We start from the raw sequence: 21,590 nt of genomic DNA, 5'->3' as shown, positions 1-21,590 counted from the left end.
TGCCGGAGGACTGTGACCACTGCATCTTGAGAGCCCACTGCAGAGATCTCATCCGCAACCTGGCCTCTGGCACCAGAGGAATGCAGGTTGCCATGAGGCCGAGCAACCTCAAGAACTCGAACGCCGGGAGACTCTGGGCATGTCGAAACTTGTTCACCATCTGCAGAATGTGATAAGCCCTTACCTGGGGAGGAAAAAACAGCCCCAGAGACATGTGGAGCACTGCTCCGATGTACTGGAGCCGCTGGGTAGGTGTCAAGTGGGACTTCTTTAAGTTGAGGAAGAAGCCGAACCTGTGAAGGGAGTGGCAGGTGACTGACAGATGATCCAGGACTTGCTCGGCCGAGCGCACCCTGATCAATCTATCGTCCAGGTAGGGGTAGACGTTAATCCCCCCTTTCCCGAGATACGCTGCCACCACCACCATGAGCTTGGTGAAGACCCTCGGGGATGAGGTCAATCCGAACGGCAAGACCCGAAACTGAAAATGCGAGTCGCCAACCGCAAACCTCAGGTACTTCTTGGGCTTGGGATGAATCGGCACAGGAAAGTTAAGCGTCCTCGAGGTCTAGAGACACCAACCAGTCCTGAAGTTGAAGGGCCTGGATGACTTGAGAGAGAGTAACCATTTTGAACTTGTCCTTCCTGAGGAGCTTGTTCAAACCACGCAAGTCCATGATGGGTCTCAATCCCCAGTCTTTTTTCGGGATCAAAAAATATGGGGATTACCATCCCTTATTCTCTCTGCTACATGCACCAGTTCTATGGTGCCATTCTCCAGCAGGGATTTGATTTCCTGCGCAAGGAGCAGATCCGGACTCCTCAAAGAGAGATTCCCTGGTGGATTGTCGTGAGGCCTCTGCCGGAAAGGAAGACAGTAGCCGTGGGATATGATCTCCAGAACCCACACATCTGAAGTAATGGCACGCCATTCCACAAGATGCTGTGCCAGCCTTCCCCCAACCCGTGAACTATGGGACATGGCCTCATGACTGAGCTGAAGTGGCTGCAGCAGTGCCTGAGGGCAAAGAGGCAACTGCCTGAGCGGCCTTGGCACCTCGAGTACAGTTTTCCATCTCTGGTACTCCTACGGTGGCCACTTTGACTTGCAGCTCCCCTCGATGATCTACCAAAGGAAGAGTAGTATCGAAAGGAACCTCCCCTCCATTGCTGTCCCCTAGAACGGAAAGGGGGAGGTTGGCAAACTGTAGCGCTCAAAGACTTTGCTGCCGCTTTGGAGGTCTGCAACCTCTCAAGGCTCTCATCAGCCTTGCTGCCGAAAAGATGGACACCATCAACGGGCATGTTGAGAAGCCGGGCATGTACGTCGGGAGCAAACCCCGACTTTCGCAACCACGCAAATCTGCGCATCACGGTGCTCGCCGCCATGGACCGGCTGACACAGTGTCATGTCCAGACACGACTGAACTGATTCACACATGGCATCCTTGCCATCCTGAACGAGGGCAAGAAAACCATCCATTCCTCCCCTTCGGGAATATGTTCAGCCGCCAAAGAGACAATTCCACAGAGTGTGAGTGAAACATGCTAAGGCACACATGGAGTTGGCTGCCTGTAAAGCCATACCCCTTTGCCCAGCCATCAAAACGTTTGTCGTCCCTATCCGGAGGGATGGTAGGGTATGATGCCTGCTTTGCTGGGGCCGTAGCCACCTGCAGCACCCGGAGTGGGGTGCATAGTCAAGTAGCAGGGGTCGCAATGACTTGCTCACAGCCGGGAGACTCTATGGCGCAGTCCAAGCCGCCGCCACCCTTCTCTGTAAAGACATATGAAATGGCAGCACCGGGTCAGTGGGTGGACCTTGGTCAAGGATATCTGTCAGGTCATCCTGCAGAAAATCCACTGGTGGCGCAGACCACCCCAAGTACTCTGTCACCATCGACATGAGTCGCCTGTACGAAGATTCAGCATGCGTACCAGGCTCAGGCCTGTCAAACTCAACCTTCCAGGGAGGTATCCAGACCACTGGCATTGTGCAAAGACTGACACAGGTCTTCCAACTGGCTATGACCAGATCACAGGTCATCAGGAACCTCATCCGCAACCAAACCTTCCTCAGACCCTTCATCCACCTCAGAGATGTAATCCAGCGGCTGGAATAAATCCCTGGATGAGGGCACAGAAAAAGGTTCAAATACAGGCCTCACCGACTTCTTCAGGGCCTTCAGAGTTTCCGCCGATGCATGAGGTACCTCTGGTAAAGCCACCAAAAAAGGCATCAAGGGCGTCGACAAAATCGGCGTCAACATCGAGCCTGGCACCGATGGCTTCGACACAGACCTCGAGGGCGGTGCCCCGAGCGTGTCCTTCGACGGCCTTGGCGCTGATGACTTCCTCAGAGGCGGAGTCTCGAAAGAGTCCCTCGACAGACATGGCGGTGATTGCGTCGAAGTCTTCTTAGAAGACCTCACAGGCTCTACCGGTCACAAGGGCGTCGAGGACCGGGACCTGGAATGGGCATGGCTAGAGCGATCCACCTTGTCTGTCCGGGACCTCGAAGGTTCCCGGTGATCGAGCCGACCGCTCAAGCCTGAAGGCATGCGAACGGTGGTCCAGGCGCGTTCCTTGCCGGCTTCTCTCGAAGGCGCGGATGTAACGGAGCACTGCGACTCAAAAATCGCCAACATTTCCTTACGAAATGCGTCCCATTCCGCAGGAGAGGAATGCTTGGTAGGACAAGCCACCCGCCGTCTGGCAGAGTCCTCGGACAAGGAAGGCGACCGATGACAGCACTTCCGCGAGTGCCTCGAAGAGGCAGAGGAATGGCGGGAACCACTCCAGGACCGAGACCCCCCCTGGACTTATGTCGATGATGCAGAAAGTCGCCTCTCGAATCGTCGGTCGAAAGCCCAGCGGATTTCAATTTACGGGGCTTGGAAACCCTACCTACTGACAGCTTCTTCTTTCGCTCCTGCAAGCCCTTTGATGTCAAAGCCGGTATTCGTCACAGTCATCGGTGGCGTGGTCCTCGCCGAGGCACCAGAGGCAGACGTTGTGCGGGTCCGTAAGTGACATCTTGAAACCGCAGTCCAGACACTTCTTGAATCCCGACCGCGGGGTAGAAGAAGAAGACATGATATTTCACAAACCAATTTCGAAGAACCGATAGAATCAGAAGAACCGAGGCGCGCCGAGATCTCTGAAGCGAACACATTCGCGGAAAAAACAGAACTGAGGCCACGGGCGTTGTGCGTCCTACTTATAACATCCGGTGACGTCGGCTCGACTGAGGCCCTCGAGGACAGCGCATCAACGTCATTTCACAGGACGCAGACAAATTTCGAAGCAGCACAGCTGTGGTGATTACCTGTCATAGATGTGGAATACGTCGGAGGAACCAATCCCTTCAAACTACGGTTCTTGAGGGCGTTCAACCTACCAGCGCTTTGAGGTCATACTAATGGGTGAAGTATGTGGACGGAACGGGTGAAGCATACGGATGCAACGGGTCAAGTATGTGGACAGAACTGATGAAGTATATGGATGGAATGGGAAAATAAGTAGGTGGAACGGTTGGAGTAGGTGGAACGGGTGGAGCGGGTGGAGTAAGTGGAGTAGGTGGAACGGGTGAAGCAGATGAAACAAAAGAAGTGTGTGGACGAAACAGGTGAAGTGGGTACAATGGATGTAGTAGGTCGATGAACCGATGAACTATGTGGATGGAAAGGGTAAAATGGATGGAACCGGTGAAGTGGGAGGATGAAACGGGTGAAGCGGGTGGAATGGGTAAAGTAGGTGGATGAACGGATGACGTATGTGGATGGAACGGGCGAAACTGGGTGTATGAAACGGGCCAAGGATGTGGATGGATGATGCATAGAGAACATATAACGTGGAAATGAGCAGACCGGATGATGAAGGGATAACATGTATAGATCGGACGAAATGCATTGCTTAGAAGGAATACATAGAATAGATGGAGCTGATGGTGTGCATAGAACTGAGCGAGTACATACATCGGATGGAATGCACGGAACAAATAGAGAGCACGTAATGGACACTTACAAAAATGATTGGAGCGCATGGAGCGATCTGGGGTGCATAAAACGACCAAACTACATAAAATGGTTGGAGCGCATGGAACGGTGTGGAGCGTGCTCGATCTCAAGCACCTAAGGTAAACCACCATATCACATCTCCAAGTTTACTCTCTTCTTCACACCACCACTCAACTAGAACACAGCGATACTATAACACCATTCGGTATAGCTGTTCTCATACCATCACTTGCCTCATACTCCCCATCATCCTAACTAAACAAAGCTGGTAACACACCCTCCAGCCTAGGTGTTCTCCTCAGGCTTAACGCGGGCAGAATCGGTCTGGATAATAACCTTCCAGAACAAACACATACTCTTGATATCCCAACCACCACACCTACCGCTAAGAAGCAGCTTTCACAGGAATGCAACATCAGCTGCACACATCTCTCCCTCTCTCCCGCTCTCCCTCCCTCACTCCCTCCCTCCCTCCCTCCAAGGGCTTTCAACCTACCAGCGCCTTGAGATCATACCAATGGTACATAAGGCGCTATATAACTGCATAATAACATAACAAGTGACTCACCCCTTGTTCCACTGTATGAGTCCATGCCCTCTCTGAAGTATATTACAAGTAGGACATCATCTTCCTACAGGGGAAGGGCGCAGGGTATATTAATATATATTCTTTTCATTCTAGAAAAGAATGAAAATACCTGGATGGAATGCCAATGCTCCAGCCTACGAACAAAGGTAACTACTTTGATGACCTGTTCGCAATTAAAGGCAACAAGCGGACATCAGCAGACCATTTTAATGTTACCCAGGAAAGCTTTCTGAAAGGAGCTCCTAAGTGTAAACGTTCAACTTTCAGTAGACTGGACGAATGCCCCCATTTCAGAAAATACCAATAGATTTTCGATTTGCAACAAGTGAGCCCAAAAGGCAACACTTGCACCAAGTGAAAACGCACTTCATGTCCATAGAGGAGTAATGTGTAAATATCAATTCCACAGAAAAAGGCAACACAATCATAAACTTAATGAAAAATAATTAGCAAAGCAACAAAGCAAACAATCTAAGTTAGAGAAGAAACTAAATTGAAAAGGCAGGGATATTCACAGACATTAAAATTATCTGGCAAGATGTCTCACTTTATTCCCGATTTGAGCAGTTACACAGCCCTTCAAACTTCACATATTAAACAGGGATTGAAATTGGAATTCGTGAAGCAGCTCCTGGGTGTCAAACTTTTTTCTCTGACCAGGAGTTACTTATCAGGACCCAGGCGCTATTAAAGTGAAGTCTCACAAATTCGTTCTCAGGGTGGTGAATGTGCAATGGCTCATAAAAAATGAGCAGCACACAGACTAAAATAAATGCAGAGATTCAAATAAATTGTACTTTTGAATAGCGACACATGCCCATGTTGGAAAAGCCACTCTGGAAAGCCTGAAAGATGGTGGAGCTTGCAAGCATGCACGTGCCCTTTCTACTGCTACATTGCTCTTTCCCGCTCTTGTAGACTGTTGATTTTTCAGTTTCTTGCAATGTTGCTCTACATTTAATTGCTTTTTACATTGCTTTTTTAGTCTCTCATTTCATGTCTTTTCTCAGTTCTTCGGTCTTGCTCTCCCTCTCGTTTATTGATGAACTATTGTTGTTACAACGTGCATAAACTGTTACTACACGTTTGTTGTTTCATGTAAAACTGGTCTCTTAAGTGCAACATTTGTATCTGTGTTGCCACCCTCTCCCTGCTGCTGTTTCGTGTCAAGAACCTTTGAGATGATCCCTCATGCTTTCAACGTAGTCCATCGTTTTCTTAAAACAACTTTTCATACATTTATTTTAAGACACAGAGTGAATGTCAGAGAAGGATTTGTGTGGAGCCAAAAGCAGCTCCTGGCAACTGTTGGTGTCAAACTAACCAGACTCTTGTAAGCCACTCCCAGGAGCTAAATAGTGCCCAGCAATTTCTAACACTGCATTAATATCTATGAAAGTATCAGTATACTTCCTCAGTCCCAGGACGCATAAACCATTTCCCCTCATCTTACTCATCTTATCCAGACTTATACAGACAAGTCAAATCTTACAACACCTATTACCCTGTGACTCACAACAATAACGGAAATCTCAGACTGTGGAGTTTGAAGAAATAACTAAGCAAACTCCAAGGCTTCCGTAAATCTCTGTGCACTCTTACGGTTTGGGTGAGTAAAGTTAAAAGTAATTCTGCCGCAGAATCTAGGGTTACTCCTACCAACAAGGGGGGAAAAAGCTTCAAGGGTTGGAGTCAGACAATAGTGTCTCAAACAGAAAGGAGGTCATGAAAACCTCAAAAATGTAGTAAACTGCATGTTTGAAAAGGGAGCCAAATCCTCCGTGGAGATGGCTGGACCATCGTCTCTGGACTGGAGGAATTGCTGTGAAAGGCTCATCTGCTGACAAGTGTCTAGAGCTCACAGACTCTTTATATTGAGGTGATGGCAGAAATGAGAGCATTTGTGGTTGGGCCTAAATGGTGGAACAATTTGAGTAACACTGTTTAGGTCCCCATCCTGGTGCAGGGTTAGCTACTAGTGGGCACATTCTCTTTGCACCTCTCAAAACACTGACTGTCACCTTTCCACCATGAATCCTGGATATGTACACGGCCAATGCTTTTTGATGTACCCTCATGGAATTGAACACGCACGCTTAATCCACCAAATATAGAAGATAGTTCACTAAATCCGCAGCTGAACACTTAATTGGGTTGATTGTGCGTTATACCAGATGACGAACCATTCCCACATGTTGAAGTACCCGGTCTGTGTGTTTGGTTTTCACACTTCTCTTCAGATGTTCATAGATCATTACCTATGCGCAGTCCGGGGGCTGCAGGCAATTCCACTTTTCCTGCCTTCTTCACCAGATAATGGGATTGCCAAGCCTGGGCTTATGTTTTGATCAACATTTTGCACATTAAGATGGCCGTTGCCTTTGTTGGCAGTTCACTACCTCACTTCTGAGCCTGGAGCCTGCCTCGCAACCAGGATTGGCTGCATCTTACCCTTCAGGCCAACCGAGTTAGCCTGCAGACAAAGCTGGCCCCCCTCCTCAAGGCCCCTGTCTGGCCGTTCTCTGCATCTTCGACTTGTTCCAGTATCTGGCTGCCTCTGATGTGATCTGAAGTTCCGCCCCCGCCCCCTCCCTTCGTAGTTTGGTGCTGCAGCCCCTGGCCATGAAAGTAAGCGCTGCCCTACAGCGATTGTCACCCCCCCCACGCTTTCGTTGTCTAGTTCACCATTTGCGCTCGTTTGAGCCACAGCACGCTGGCAGCCTGCTCCGAATCTCTCCCTGCAACCTCTACGTTGCATTCATACTGGATCTGCCTTCCTACCTGTACTTAACCACTAACTCTCTACCAGTCCTTCTGCCTCTGACATTCTACCCTGAGCCTGCTCTCTTGTTAAGGAGTCTGACATACTCCAACTGTGTGCTTGTCAACTGCTTGCTTTATATAACTTGTGATGCTCATCACCTCTAGTCAGCCTGGCCTGTTCTGAATGTACCTACTTTATTTAAATGTGGGCATTTTTACAGTATTTTTGAAAATCGAATGGGGTTGTTTTTGGATCTGCTTGTTGTATTAAAATGAGGGCAATTTGACTGTATTCTTGAAAATCAAATCCTGTTTCTCCAAACTCTCGATCTGCGCTAAATGCTATGCTTAACCACCTATTTGGAAAATCCAAATCAAAGTACAATTTGTAAAATACTGCTGCGTCAATTGCCATGCCTTTCACCTTTACCTTAATTGTCATTTCGGGATGCTCACTTTATTCGCTGTGCCTCAATATTTGAATACTGAAACTGTTTGTGTTCCCCGCTGCATTTTGTATGATATGATCGGTTATTTAGAACGTGCTTAATACCCAGAGGTTTCTAAACGTGGACCCAGGGATCTAACCTGTGTGGCTCTGTGTTGTCTTGCTTCCAAGGCAAGCACGTTGCTGCTGAGCTATCCTCCCGAGACAAGGCCATATCCCTCATTAAACTTTGACTTACAGTTTCATTTGTTGCATTTGACTCTTCTTCACCTGAATGCTGCTAGGCCGCCTGGTGAGCCTTGTGCATTGTGCAGTCGCTCTATCTGCTCTCAACCCGCCCATGCAACTGTGGTGCTTTCCATCTCCCCTATGTATTCTAACTGCTACTCTTTCCCCTTTCCTACCTCTCTCTGAGACTGAAAGGAAAACATTTAAGAAAGCACTCCTGTTCTCAAACTGTGAAACCAGAAGGTGCCTCGGTTGTATACTAATTGACCTTTTGACAATTGACCTCGGGAGAATTGACCTAATTTAGAAGGTCAATTAGGACATATTTGCGGGGGGGGGGGGGGACCTCCCCTGCAAGCCCCCCAGCCAATCCAAAACTCCATGCACCCCCCACCCAATCCCCTTATATTATTTATAATCCAAAGACAACCCAATACATATATAAAATAACTAAAATAATATAAAGGACAATTGTGCAGAAGGTCAATTGCAAAAGTACCAGTGTCTCACGCGCAAGTCTCTATCTCAGGTGGCCAGGGCATGGTCATCGCCTTTGGATCCAGACCCTGGGGGTGGACCAGTGTGGGAGGATCACCTGGGTGAGTGGTCTTCGGGGAGTGGGACACCCAATGACGAGAGGCAGTATGCCCCTCCCTATAACACCTTTAACGCATTCTGCCAGATAGGATATTTAGAAACTCTACCCCCACCCACAATCCCTACACGAACACTGACACTGACACTGACAGCCCGTTCGGGGAGAAAACAGGCCCACACCCGAGCATTGTACCCATGTCCCAATAATATGGTCAGGCAAAGGCAGGCAATTATTGGTAATCACTCACACCTGACTTCCATTAACCTTCTCCACACGGATAAAAGGCGGATAATTACAGCACACTCCGAGCAGAGCAGAGCACATGAAAGAACAGTACTTTTCCGACAGCAGCTGAATGAGGGAAGACAGACGGCAAACCAAGGAGGGTACGAAAGGAAGGAGATACCATTGACCTTTCCGCCGATAAACCGTTGCTTTCCAGAACCCTTTAGAGTAGAAAGCATAAAGCCAGGAAACTAAACTGAAGAATCCTGTATTGTGTGTGTTGGAGATGCCAGAGCCCTCCTGCATGGCTGACCGAGTCGGGCAGGATCAGCAGCCGCCGTGTTACTGTCCTTGGCTCCGAGATCAAAGCAGCGCCTGAGAGATCAACACAGCCAGTTAGTTGAGGGAAACCAATGCAAGACTGGTCTGTGTTGATGCAAGCAGCAACATTGTATAAACAGGGCAAGAATTAAGACACGTGGGTGATGAAAGACGCAAGGAAAGCTTAATTGCTGATGGATGTTTTGAACATTTGAAGAGGAAAATAGAACACCAGTAACAGAGCGGTCTGGCACCACGTGGGTGCTCAATTGAAGGTCTCTGTAAGGTATCCAGCCAAGAAGTGGCAGAAACTAAAGTAAGAACATTGTGTGAAGTGAATACAAGTGGTCCTGCGACGGTTTAAACAAAACCCATTGCACAATCGAAAGTCTTCAATCTTTGATATCAAGAAAAAAACGTAGAAAGTGAGATTACACAGTCCGCGCCCAGACAAGGAAGACCCATGATGAACACTGAAGCGAGAACTTGTGAATGTGAAATCCTGATGAGAAAAACTTTGGTGATTGTTAAGACAGGCCCTCTGCAACGAGAGACTTATGGGAAAATAAACTCTGACAGAAGGCCTAGATACCTATGCTTTGAACTGTGTCCTTGGGGCAGAGAAACCAGAGTGTGAGCGAAGCTCGAACATGCCACCTTTCCCCGTGCTGAAAACGTGGGGAAGGGAAGCTAACTGCTCTACTATCACGACATTATTTCGATTTAGGTTTAGATAAGCATTCAACCAACCCACTGAAATTCAATAAACACCCTTGAACTGTGATAACTTATCTGTCTTCAATGATAACATGCCTTCCTTACACAACCCAGGAATTCCCATTGCTGACACCTATGTCAATGCTTCCTCCAGACAGACTATCACCAACATCCTCTTTGCTGTCCCCTCTCCTGACCTATGTACTCCCCATATGGTCTCTATACTCTCCCCTTTTTCTTCCTCGCCCATTAATGGTGGTACCAGATGGAAAGTTCTCCTGGCACAGTTCTCAGCTTCCAGGTGCAGCATTAATGTCTACCAGAATGGCACCATAATGGCCCAGGGCTCTCAGCCCAACCTCGTCCTTCTTGAGAGGAGTCTTCCATCTCTCATTAACTTCCTCCCTTCTCCTTTCACTCCGCAGTCTGCCACCCCTCTGGCCTCCTTGCCCCTAACAATGGTAGTACCTCATCCCTGTACCCCACCTCGGAAGACCTTTAAAAGGTAGCAACCACCTTCACTTAGCTACCCTCAATTCTCACTCTGCTGTCAAACACATCTGACATCAGACACCACCTTGAAGACTTTGAGCTCCTTGCCCTCACCGAGACGTGGTCCAATGTCAGCTCAGTCACTGCTTTTGACACTCACCTTCCTGAGGGCTACAAGATACTCTCAAAGCCCAGCTCTAAACGGTATGGTGGCAGAGTGACCCTCGTGTTCCCTGAATGGGTTCCCACTTCTATCATGCCCACTCAAAACTACTCTTCCTTTCAATGTGTCTGTGCTTTGTGTCTCTCCTACCCTCTCGCCACCGTCTACAGGATCCCTGCGCCGATCTCCCTCTTCCTCTTGGAATGGGCCGACCTCGCCTCTTCTCTTCTGACCTCAATATTCCTCTCGACTCTCCTGTTGCAGCCACTTTACTCTACCGCAACCTCAGTGACACTCTCCCCACCATTCTTCATTCTGGTCCAACTCACTCAGCCGGACACACCTTGGATGCGATCTCAGCTGACATCGCACTTTGTAACCCTCTCACTACTGCTCTCTTCTGGTCTAACCATGCTCTCCTTCCCTCTGGAGCTCCTAGCCTCCCAGGCTAAGCCTCTGCCCGTACTGCCAGTCTCCTTCTCCGTCATTCGACCGATGAAGCAAGTGTCAGTGCCTGCTTTTGCCACCTCCTTCATTCCCACCACTCATGCTAAGGACTCTCACACTGACTCAGCCCTTGCTAACCTTCACCTCTCCATCTCCAACAACCTTGGCATCCTTGCCTCTGCCACAAGGATCTGCATGAAGCCTGCCTCCAAGTGCAATAGTTGGTACGATTCCGATCTAGCCTCGCTTAAACACAAGTGCAGGGTCACGGAATGGAAGTGGTTGGCTTCTAGCATATCCTCTGACAAACTGGCCTGTCGCCTGCTCCAGAGGCAATACAGACTCTTAAAATCTGTAAGGAACCTTCCAATCCTACTGCAGTCTACACGTCTCATTTCTTGTCAGGCCCTCTGTATGGCTCTGGCCTCATTTCACGACCAAAATTCAGGACATCCTGTCCTCTCTTCTCTGCTCTCCTCCCTCCTCTGCCGGCACACAAGCCTCCAATGGACCCCCCTCATTCCTCCCGCTCCTACTCTACTCCTCCTCACCCACAGCACTGGATGAGGTCACCAAAACAGTTTGCTTTATGCAGGTCTCCTTCAAACAGGTGCTTCCCTGCTCCTCTAGAACTATTAAGGACAACATTGCCTCTCTTTTTCCCGCCTTGGCTGATTTCTGCAATCACTACTTTGCCACCAACTCCTTCCCTTTACCCCTCAAGCGTTCCCTAGTGCACCCCCTCCTAAAAAAGCCACCTGGGGAACCTTCCTACTGAGCTAACTACTGCCTTATGTCCACCACCCCCTTCTTGGGCAAACTCTTGGAGAGGTTGGTCATCTCCCAACTGATCCATCACACTGCAACGGTGGACTGTCTCCACCACCACCAGTCTGGCTTCAGAGCAGCCAGAGGCACGGAAACTGCTCTCCTGAACACCCGTGATGAGTTGCTCTCAAACATTGACTCTAACTCTCTTTCCGTTCTCATCCTCCTCAATCTGTCTTTGACAGGGTCAATCATTCCACCCTCATAAATCGGCTCCGAGATACCCTGGGCAACAGGGACCTGGCACTGATTTGGTTGACCTCTTTCCTTTCAAATTGCCTCAGTGCAACTGGGCCCCTTTCTCTCCCCTGCCTCACTTTCTACTTGCAGCGTCCCTGGCATTTCACCTTTTACCTTGTCGCTCTGGCCCACGTGATCTCCACTTTTTCTCCTCATTTCCAGTGTTACACTGATGAGACAACTCTCACACACACAACTCTCGTTCAAGCTTCGCTCCTCTACCTCCTCTCCTTCCCCTCTCATTCCCGACAGACTGTAGTCAGGCATGGTGTGCTGCTAACAATCTCTGCCTGATTGCCAGTAAGACCGAGATCCTTCTGATTGGGACTCCTGCTCCTTCCTTCCCTCCTACTCTCTGTCCATCCTCCATCAGCTCCATTTGCTCTCCTTCGCTCCACATATCGCCGACCTTGCCAAAAAGGACCACTTTCAGCTTCACCTCCTCAGATGCATTCTCCCTTTCCTCACCTTCCCCCAGAAGGTGTCTGTAGAGATCTGGTTCTCTCCAGGTTGGATTACTCCAACAGCCTCTTCCTTAATCTGCCTCTCTTCCCTCCACCCTCTTCAACTAATCCTGAATAGAACTGCAAGACTTAGCCTTGGCCTCAAGCCCAGGGACCGCATCTCTACAGCTCTAAAAGCTCTCCACTGGCTGCCAGTGGTTGTAAGGATCAAATTCAAGACCCTATGCATCATCCACAAGGCTTTCTGGGGCCTGGGACCTCGCTACATCCAACTTTATCTCCCTAAATACATCCCTGCTAGAGTCCTTCAGTCCTCTAGCTACAGCTCTCTTTAGATCAGACGTTTCTGACGGGGTTTGGGGTAGATCTCTTTCTTCGGCAGGAGTCTCCCTCTGGAATGGCCTTGCTGCCCCTCTCTGACTTGAGCCAGATCTCCTTAAGTTCCGGAAGCTTCTGAAGACTACTTTTCTCCTCCTCCTCTTCCCCTCACCCCCTCCCTTGATAATCTCCACCTGCTGTTTGCAACTGGTGGACTGTGTCCCTTATGAGATTTACTGCGGCCAGGACCTCCCTCAATCAGTCTCCCCCTGAGCCCCTTATCAGCACTTGCCCTCAGGCACCCTTCCTTGACCAGCATACAGTCTGGTCAACCGCTGTCCTCGCACTAGTTGACCCCTACCCCTGGTTTTCCTTGGCACTTGCCCAGCCCCTGGGGCTCCTCCTCCTACCCTTCTCCCTATCCCATCCCATCCCATCCCATGCCATGCATTTGCCCGCCTGTCCCCTCCCCCTGCACTTCTTGTTTACTGCACTTGCACAATCCGAATGTCACAAGGCCTACTAAGACTGTTATTGTTGTTTTCTCCTCTGCCCCTCAGCCCTTTGTCTTGTGGCGCCTGGAAACACTTTTTGCTATATAGGCGCCATACAAATGCTCAATAAATAATAAAATAAATACATACATCTTGCAGGAAGCTTTATTATGAACAGAGTGTAGCCTGAGGAGTGGTTCCGCTACTAGGCAAACTAAGTGGGTTTTCCATACTTTTTGCCTATGTTGGCGCCATCAGTATTCAAGTCTTACTCTATTGACACAGTGTCTGCACTATTTTATGTATTAGGGGTGTCTGCAGCAGAAAAGCTTACCCAAATATCTGACCATGGTATCAATATATAAATAGTACACCGTCAAGTAATCCAGACTCTGGGTACCTGGATGCAAAGTTGTGGCACTTTGTGTTTGCACTTGCTGCAAATACACTTGAGTGTGCTTGCGCTCAGCTCCCATTTGTGTTAATGTAGAACCTAGCGGGGTGTGCCTGCCAGACCATGGTCTACGCCTGAAACATGCTGTGCCTGCAACTAGATTTCTCTTTTTATGCACCAGTTGCAATGTGTTGAGCAATTTGGGACGCAGCGAGTTCCCCCTTTATTGTTTAAATCAGAGGTCGCCAAATGGTCGATCGCGAGCTACCAGTAGCTCGCCTGAGCCTCTTCAGTCGCCTGCGCTGGAGAAACTGAAAAATAAACACTTTCTGAAGCTGGTATGTTTTGCTCCTACCGTCCATGTTCAGGATGGGAACCTTGGTCGTCCTGTTTGCAGGCAGGGAGCTTGGCTGCTGTGCCATGTGGAGTTGCTTGTAAATCCACTGACAGAAGTCAGTATCACGTTCTGCTTCTGCCTGTAGTACCACAGATGGCTTTGTGCGCCCCCACGACACTGTCTTGCTTGAACATCTTTTTCATTGTACCTCTCTACACTGACAAAGCAATTGAAATGTGTGCTTCATGAATGCTTGTTGCATACTTATAACAGTTCATTCTAGTCTCTAAATCCTGGCCTTATTCTGAAGTAACAATTACGCAATCGTGGCTGCCTGCTGCAGGACACGCAAAATGACCCGAACAGACGTCAGACACAACCAGCTAAAATCTAAATAATTGCAAATTAATGCCAGGGTGCCAGGGTGCAGTGTACCCAGCATATGAAAGTGTAACAAAGGACAGAAAGGGATTACAAAACGAGGTTAAGTGGATCAAGAGCTAAGAAAATATGTTTCATGATTGTTATGTTAGCATGGACTGGAAAGCATACATGAGTCTCTCCCACTGTGGGAGAGGCCTGCAGCCTCAAAGTGATTTCTTTTAAATTTGCACACAATCTTTCCGTTTTATCTTGAATAAATGCGAGAGGTTACGGTGAGAGTAGGGAAGCTCATTAACATGCCAGTCATCTATTATGTGCACCGTTCCAAGTGCCCGAGGAACAGGTGGGTTTCCGTGTGTTTATTTGCGCTCATTTCTCCCCACCATTCACTTTTTTGCAAACATTAAGGGCAAATGGCCAATGGTGGTTGGCCAGGGGATGGATTGGGCTGGTTGCTTGCGTATATTCAGGGCGGAGGTGGGGTTATTCCTGCCCCTGTATTGAAAATCAAAAGTTAGCACCCATGAACCCACAGTTTAATTTCCTAAAAACGGCTGCCAGCACAACAGAAGCATTTATTTGTGATTAACCAGTTTGACAAGCATATAACATCTTTATAAATATAACCTGTGCTAAAACAGAGAGAGCCACACAAATAACAGAGTATGTGTGTTGTCTGACAAAAAAAACGTTCCAAAGAAAACTAGTCAACGCAAGCAGCATTTTTCAGTTTGGAAATTACTTGTTTTTTTAATGGAAGTGTGAAATGCACATTTGGAAAACAATAGTATGCCCAGCAAGTAGAAATCCTGCATAAAATGCAAAGGAAGGGGCACAAAAATTACAGGATAATTGCGTGGTAGTTCAACAAATATCTCTTTTTATAAGACAGCTACTAATAAATATTATTGCAACAAAAAGAGGTTTTTGAAGTTCTTAATATAATCGTGAAGGCATACGTTCTTCCATCTTTTTATAGAGGGGAAATAATAGGGCCAAAAAAATATTAGTACTAATTCTGAGGTTTATGAACATACCCACCCCGATATCGCCTGCTAGTAGCTCTCCACTGTTGGCCTCCACTACAAGTAGCTCTAGCTAAGGTAAAGGCTTGGAGACCCCTGGTTTAAATCAAACACTGCTGTAGTGTGCCTGTCTTTAAAAGTGAGCCGTGGAGGCACATGAGCAATGGACAGAGCAAAGACATAGCTAGAAGATGATCAGGTAACAGCAGCCATGTTTGGGGAGGTGGCGCAGTAAAGGATCTGGTTGGAGCGCGCACTTGAAGGCACAATATACCCATGCATACATGTTAGCCGAGGCACAGAAACGCCTACTAACACGCTCCATGAATACTAATGAAATCGTGTAAAGCCGTCTGATGAAAGAAAAAGAGATCATGTGGGTGCCGGATCAGGTCTTATTAAATAGAATGGAATGATACGATAGATGCAGTGGTCCAGATAAGATTTTGAAGTGCAAGTATTTTACTCCCTATTTTTTTTAAAGTTGGGAGTGAAATTATATTTTAGGGAGTAAAAATGTAAGTCCAATTCCCAATGGGAGCATTTTATAAGCGGATAAAGATATGTTTTAACTAGGAAACTGAAATGTTTTTGGAATTATTATTTCTTAGCACCTAGCTATGCATACGCATTAAAAAGATACACGTTTACACCTTTCGATCATGTATAATAGTTATTTTCCTGTAGTACTACGTGCACTACTGCTCCAAACATATTCACGGTGCTGTGTGAGGGAAAAGCAGGGGCACAAAGTTATATGTGCGTTTCCCTTTTTCTGTTGGGAGTATTTTTACTCCCCATTTTTATTTTTTGGGCGTAATTGCCTATTTTTAGGGAGTAAAAGTGGCCGATATACTACTTATCAAGAGTAGTGCTATACAAATATACAAAATGACATTCTTTAGCATCAATACATTGATTACATACTGTCACCAAAAAACAATCCTTAACAGACAACGCTCGTGTGGCTTGTGGACATTCCTAGTCCAGCTCCATCTCCCTGGCCATGGTACAAGGCATTAAAGCAGCAAGATGCAACTGTAGGCAAGTATAACAAATAGAAGCTAGCGTATCTAATTCCTTTGGCAGAGGTAGACAAAGGTAGTCAGTAGTCAAATTAGGTTTTCTTAAAGGTGTGTGGCTACATCCCATCTCCCTGCGCATGTTCCAGCATAGGAGCGCAAACCTAGATGGGAGGGACCCAATATACAACACTATGTGTAGTATTTACTCAACAGGATGTGGTATAAAGCCGCCAGGAACTAAAACGCAGACTCTAAGCTCCCCCCAAAAAATAACTTCCTGTCTTCATTAGATATTTAAAAGATTCAATGGGGATCGGTGGAAATCAGAGGCTAGCAAAGAAAATGAATATACACAGTAGGAGGGAACTAACTCCTCATGTGTGCAGGCACTCTAACAGTATAAACAATCCTATATACAAGTCTAAACTCTAAAGCAGGCAAAATGTAAAGGCAGTACTAACAAATTGGCACAGCTCACCTCCACTGGGCCACCATAAGTGATCCAATATCCATGTGCTTGTGCTAGCGCTTTTATCCCACCCAACTTGGAGTGCTTCAGGGTTTCTAGGGGCACGGCATGTGTGCAGTACACCACCATATTTACTCCAGATGCTTTCTCTACCTTTTCTCCCCACGCGAAAATATGGGTAGCAGTTGAGGACAACAAACAGCGACAGAACACAGAGTCTGACCATGAGCTGAACTCCCTGAGTCACAAGCTATCAATACAGGCTGATGGGCTTATGGCTGGCAGCCTTCACTGCCCAAACAGCCACGCACCAGCTGCCGCGGAGTCCCAGTTTATTAGTACTGCTTGCGCTGAGTGATTAAGCCCTCAGAACAATTACATATCCTAGCGTCTCCAAACGCTAGAGCATTCACTTTAGATCCTGTAAGACCTTTACCACCTAAGACTCTGCATCAACACGGACTGAGACACACTGTTTAAGAAAGCAAGCCAGATGGGTTCAGGCGTTGCAAATAGGCTAAGGTTCTCTCTGTTCCCCGACTTCTCCAGGGCTGGCCAAATAAATTCTTTAAAAGCAATCAAAAGGGAACTTAGAAAGAAAGATATTCGGCACACATTTTATTTCCTGCCACACTTCAAGTGATTTCAGGTGACTAACCCTGTTCTTTTTTAAATGCTGTAAGTTGCCTGAAACGGACCGATTGATGGATGAAGGCCTCCCTCCCCCTACAACCCCCAATTGGCACCAAACTCTAAGGACAAATCGACAGATGCTCTCTAAATATAAGGGCCACAGTGCTTCCTCTGAGCCCGCGTCCACTGGAAAGTTACTTTCACGGAGGATGGAAATTTAGTACAGGCATCAAATGGTACAGGGAAATAATGGCCAGTGATACTCCAACAGGTTGAAATGGGTATATTTCGATGAAGTGGCCAGGCTTGTAATGAGAGATTTAAACACACAGGTGCCTTGCACATAAAAGAAACTACTTGACTGGTTCATTTGATAGCTTCCCCATTTTAAATATTAGGAAGTTGTTTAAAGGCGCCAAAGGCCATGGAGGTTTTACAATAATGGGAAGTACAGGGGAGAGGCAGTTGGGGTAAAGGTTTCTTGTAGGTTGGTTATAACTTGTGACGCGGACTGTTGCAATGTGACAATGCATCGGCGATCCTACTGTAGTGCAAGCCCATCAAGTAATGATCTTGGGCAACAAGGGAACAGGCAAGACTTACTGAATCTAGGCAAGACAGTTGGATGAAAAATGGAATGGGAATACAATTTGCATTAAAGAAAGACAAAAAAAATCACTAATCACGCTCAGTTCCAAATACACACACAAAACAGCATTTTGTATTTGCTAAGAATCAATTATCACCAGCCAATTTTGAAGCATGTGCTAGACTTAAACAATTTAACTCAGAAATTGAGGGGAATTGCAAAAGATTTAACGCCCCAGACGAGGTATAGCCTGGTTTGACTGGTGTATGTAATCCATCTGAGCATTGCTCAGATGTTATGATAAAAATGTCAACAACGTGCAGATTTCTTAATCTTAAGTCTTTTTCCTACATGGGTCAAGAACAATGATGTTTATATTTTGATGCTAACGTTGAACAGTCATATCCAAGAATATCTGTACATACCTACTTTCTCGAGCTAATTTGAGAACAGTGCTCAGTAGTACCATTAACCAGTATATTGTTTAAATTGTGTACAATGTACAAATCTTATTAATACTTTGCTACAATGTAAGTGTATGCATATACATGCACTGTATGTCACCTGTGGCGGGTACGGGGGAAAGTATAACATATATTTAAAGAATGACATACTTGCACTGCCTTCAACTCGGAGATAATCAATTTTATCTTTGTTGAAATCATACAACAATCATTAATCTATTAACAAATTAAATAGATGTCCTTTCAGTCCAGGATACAAACTGCTTTCCCCCCCTTAGAATTCCATTAATACCATTAGGTCGTAGCACTCTTTTTAGCCTAGAGCAGCTATAATTGACAGAGGCAACAGATTTTTTTTTATTAGATACTACGGAATGTCAAAGTTGAAACAAATGTCACAAGATCTACTTACTCAAGGAAAAGGAGAAAAAAGTATGTTGGGAAACAATTGTTCTATTTACACAGGAAATAATGCTTTAGATGCCAAAATAAACCAGCTTAAAAATCATGACAGTTACCCATGCAGAGCATTACTGGAAAAAAGCACCAGATCCTACTAAGGAAGCAGACTGACAAAAACAGTTTGAAAAAAACCCAAATGGTACTACTATATGAAGTCTCGTAATGCATTTTACTATAAAAAGTAAACGAAACGTTCCACATACCCGACTTCTCCTAGACACAGGAAATCCCAGTGAGGTTCCATTGTCTACATCTCCCATAAGGAAATCCGAAACTCTGCCACGAAAAGGACAGATGGACATCAAACAAAGTTGCTAGTGATACAAGATCTGGCTTTCCAAACAAGCGCAACATCACAGGAAGTTTAAACAGAAAACATGAGGAAGACACTTCGCTTACTGCTTATGCTTAACAGCTCTGGAGCATAGTTTTAACAGTTGAACATTTTTTTACATTTAACAGTTTCGGAAATGCTGTTATTTGGGATACTAGATGTCCCCATGTAATTGGGAGAACCATTATCTAGTATTGGGCATTTAACAAAAACAAAAATCTTTGGTAACACGTTCTTGGCGCTCAGGAATACAAGATCGCAACAGGCAGAATGCATTAGTTTGTTACAGTATTCACACCCTAGCTGTGATATAGAAGAGTAAGTTTGCTGTAAACGTTGGTTAAACCTCATTACTTTCACACTTCGAAATTACATGTTGGCTTTATAACGTTCAATACTTACACGTTGCCAAAGGTGAATGCTAATGTGTCAATGGAAGAAAATATTTCACTGAAGTGCTCCCTCTTGTTTTCTTCATTAATTTCTTTAAAGTTCACACCTACGAGAAAAATAAAAACAGATCGTAAAATACTTGTGTTTTTAAGAGAAAATTCATGCAAAACACGACAATCCCTGGTTCCAACAGTAAAGATTTTACCCAACCAAGCTCTGTTTAAAAACGCATAGACATCCGGGCACCAACGAAGATAACCCCTGAACGTATGAGGGGGCTTGATTAACGATCAACGAACATCGAAAGTCAGAAACGTGCAATTTCTTCAATCACTATGTATTTTAATGCTAGATCTGTCGCCAACACTGCTTTGAATATATCCAAGTGAGACATGCAGAAGATGTGGATATTCAGGTAACTGGGCTGTGAAAAGTGATTGAAGAATACACAGAGCCTTCACGAGAAGCTTGGCACCACCGACACAAAGAAAGCCACGAGATCGGAGTGTATTTATTGATAAATCTACAGAAGTAAACAGGTTTCCTCCGGAAAGATAGGACAATAATTTGACGCGCCTCTTGCTAACCCTTAGTACCCCCGAGTTTGATGGCATTTTGTTTTTTATGGCCGGTCTTTCGTCTCTCAGAGGGGCTTCTACTGAAGTCCTCTTGCAGCTGCAACTCATTTGCACTGAACTGCCCTTAGTAGCTAATCCTTGAGCACCTTAGGTCATGCCTGGGTGAGTTCTCGCACAGCAAGTGTATTGGGCAGTAGGTTGGTAGCAGTTCCTGGCCCCCCCACCCCCACTACACATCTTCCTGTAGCCTTATCGATGTAGTGGTAGTCAAACGCTCCTCATATGTGGGGGCCTTTGAGCTGCCTCGGCATTCTAAAAATCTTCCATTGAAGCCATTTTGTTTTGCATCTTTCTTTGTGAGTTTGGATAACGAGGAATGGCCAAGATGGCCTTTTAGCCTGTGCAGACTTTTTGGGGCCTACCGGGGCTTCCTTTTAAGTGGCATCCAGTTCTGAGCGTAGTCAAGGGTCAAGATAGTTCCAAGCCAAGTGTTGTAAAGGTCCAGGTCCAACGCTCTGAAGGGGGGAGCGCGCATCGGTTGCTCAAGTAGCACAGTGACTTATAGAGTGACGTGGGTAGTGACATCGGGATTAGGTACGTCGATGAAAGCGGCAAAATGGACGTAGGGAGACAGAGCAGGCACAGCACGAGAAGTCCCAGGGAGAATCACAATGAAGGGTGGGTAATTTGGTGTAGCAGTGGGGTAAGTTTGTACAGCGGGAGAGGAGCGTGGGGAGCAGGGTGCCTTGGGGGGGGAATATATGATAGGAGGGCTTTTGAGTGATATCCAACAGTAGGAAGACCATTTTCTTGTAGGCCCACATTAGGAAAGCATTTTTGTACACAGCTCAGCTACCTTCCCTACTGCCTTCAAGCATGTCACTATTATCCCTATCCTTAAAAAGCCTTCTGCCAATCCCCTTATTGTGTCTAACTTTCACCCTATATCACTTTTACCTTTCCTCTCTAAGCTACTCTAACGCCTTGCCTATTCTCAACTCTCAACCTTTATCTCTAACGTCTCTCTCCTTCCCCCCCCTCTCCATCTGACTTCCGTCCCAAATACTACACTGAATCTGCCCTCACCTATGTCCTGAACTCTCTCCTCACCGCTCGCTATGTGAAGCAATCCTCAATACTTGTCCTCCT

The 21,590-nt window shown here is 46.6% G+C and overlaps 1 protein-coding gene across 10 annotated transcripts in view; it reads right to left on the bottom strand.

The window, feature by feature from the left end:
- The window catches only part of ARHGAP29 (Rho GTPase activating protein 29), a 527,305-nt gene that overhangs the window by 243,028 nt on the left and 262,687 nt on the right, over nucleotides 1-21,590 (bottom strand). For all 10 annotated transcript variants that reach the window (XM_069641212.1, XM_069641216.1, XM_069641217.1 and 7 more), the window contains 2 exons: nucleotides 19,873-19,969; nucleotides 19,340-19,412 (listed from right to left, as the gene is read on the bottom strand). In XM_069641212.1, the coding sequence (XP_069497313.1) occupies nucleotides 19,340-19,412; nucleotides 19,873-19,969 (170 nt within the window). The remainder of the gene's footprint in view (nucleotides 1-19,339; nucleotides 19,413-19,872; nucleotides 19,970-21,590) is intronic.

The sequence above is a fragment of the Ambystoma mexicanum genome, chromosome 1q, assembly GCF_040938575.1.
Source record: "Ambystoma mexicanum isolate Mex_15411 chromosome 1q, UKY_AmexF1_1, whole genome shotgun sequence".
NCBI classification, from domain to species: domain Eukaryota; kingdom Metazoa; phylum Chordata; class Amphibia; order Caudata; family Ambystomatidae; genus Ambystoma; species Ambystoma mexicanum.
This window is presented reverse-complemented; position numbering and strand designations above follow the sequence as displayed.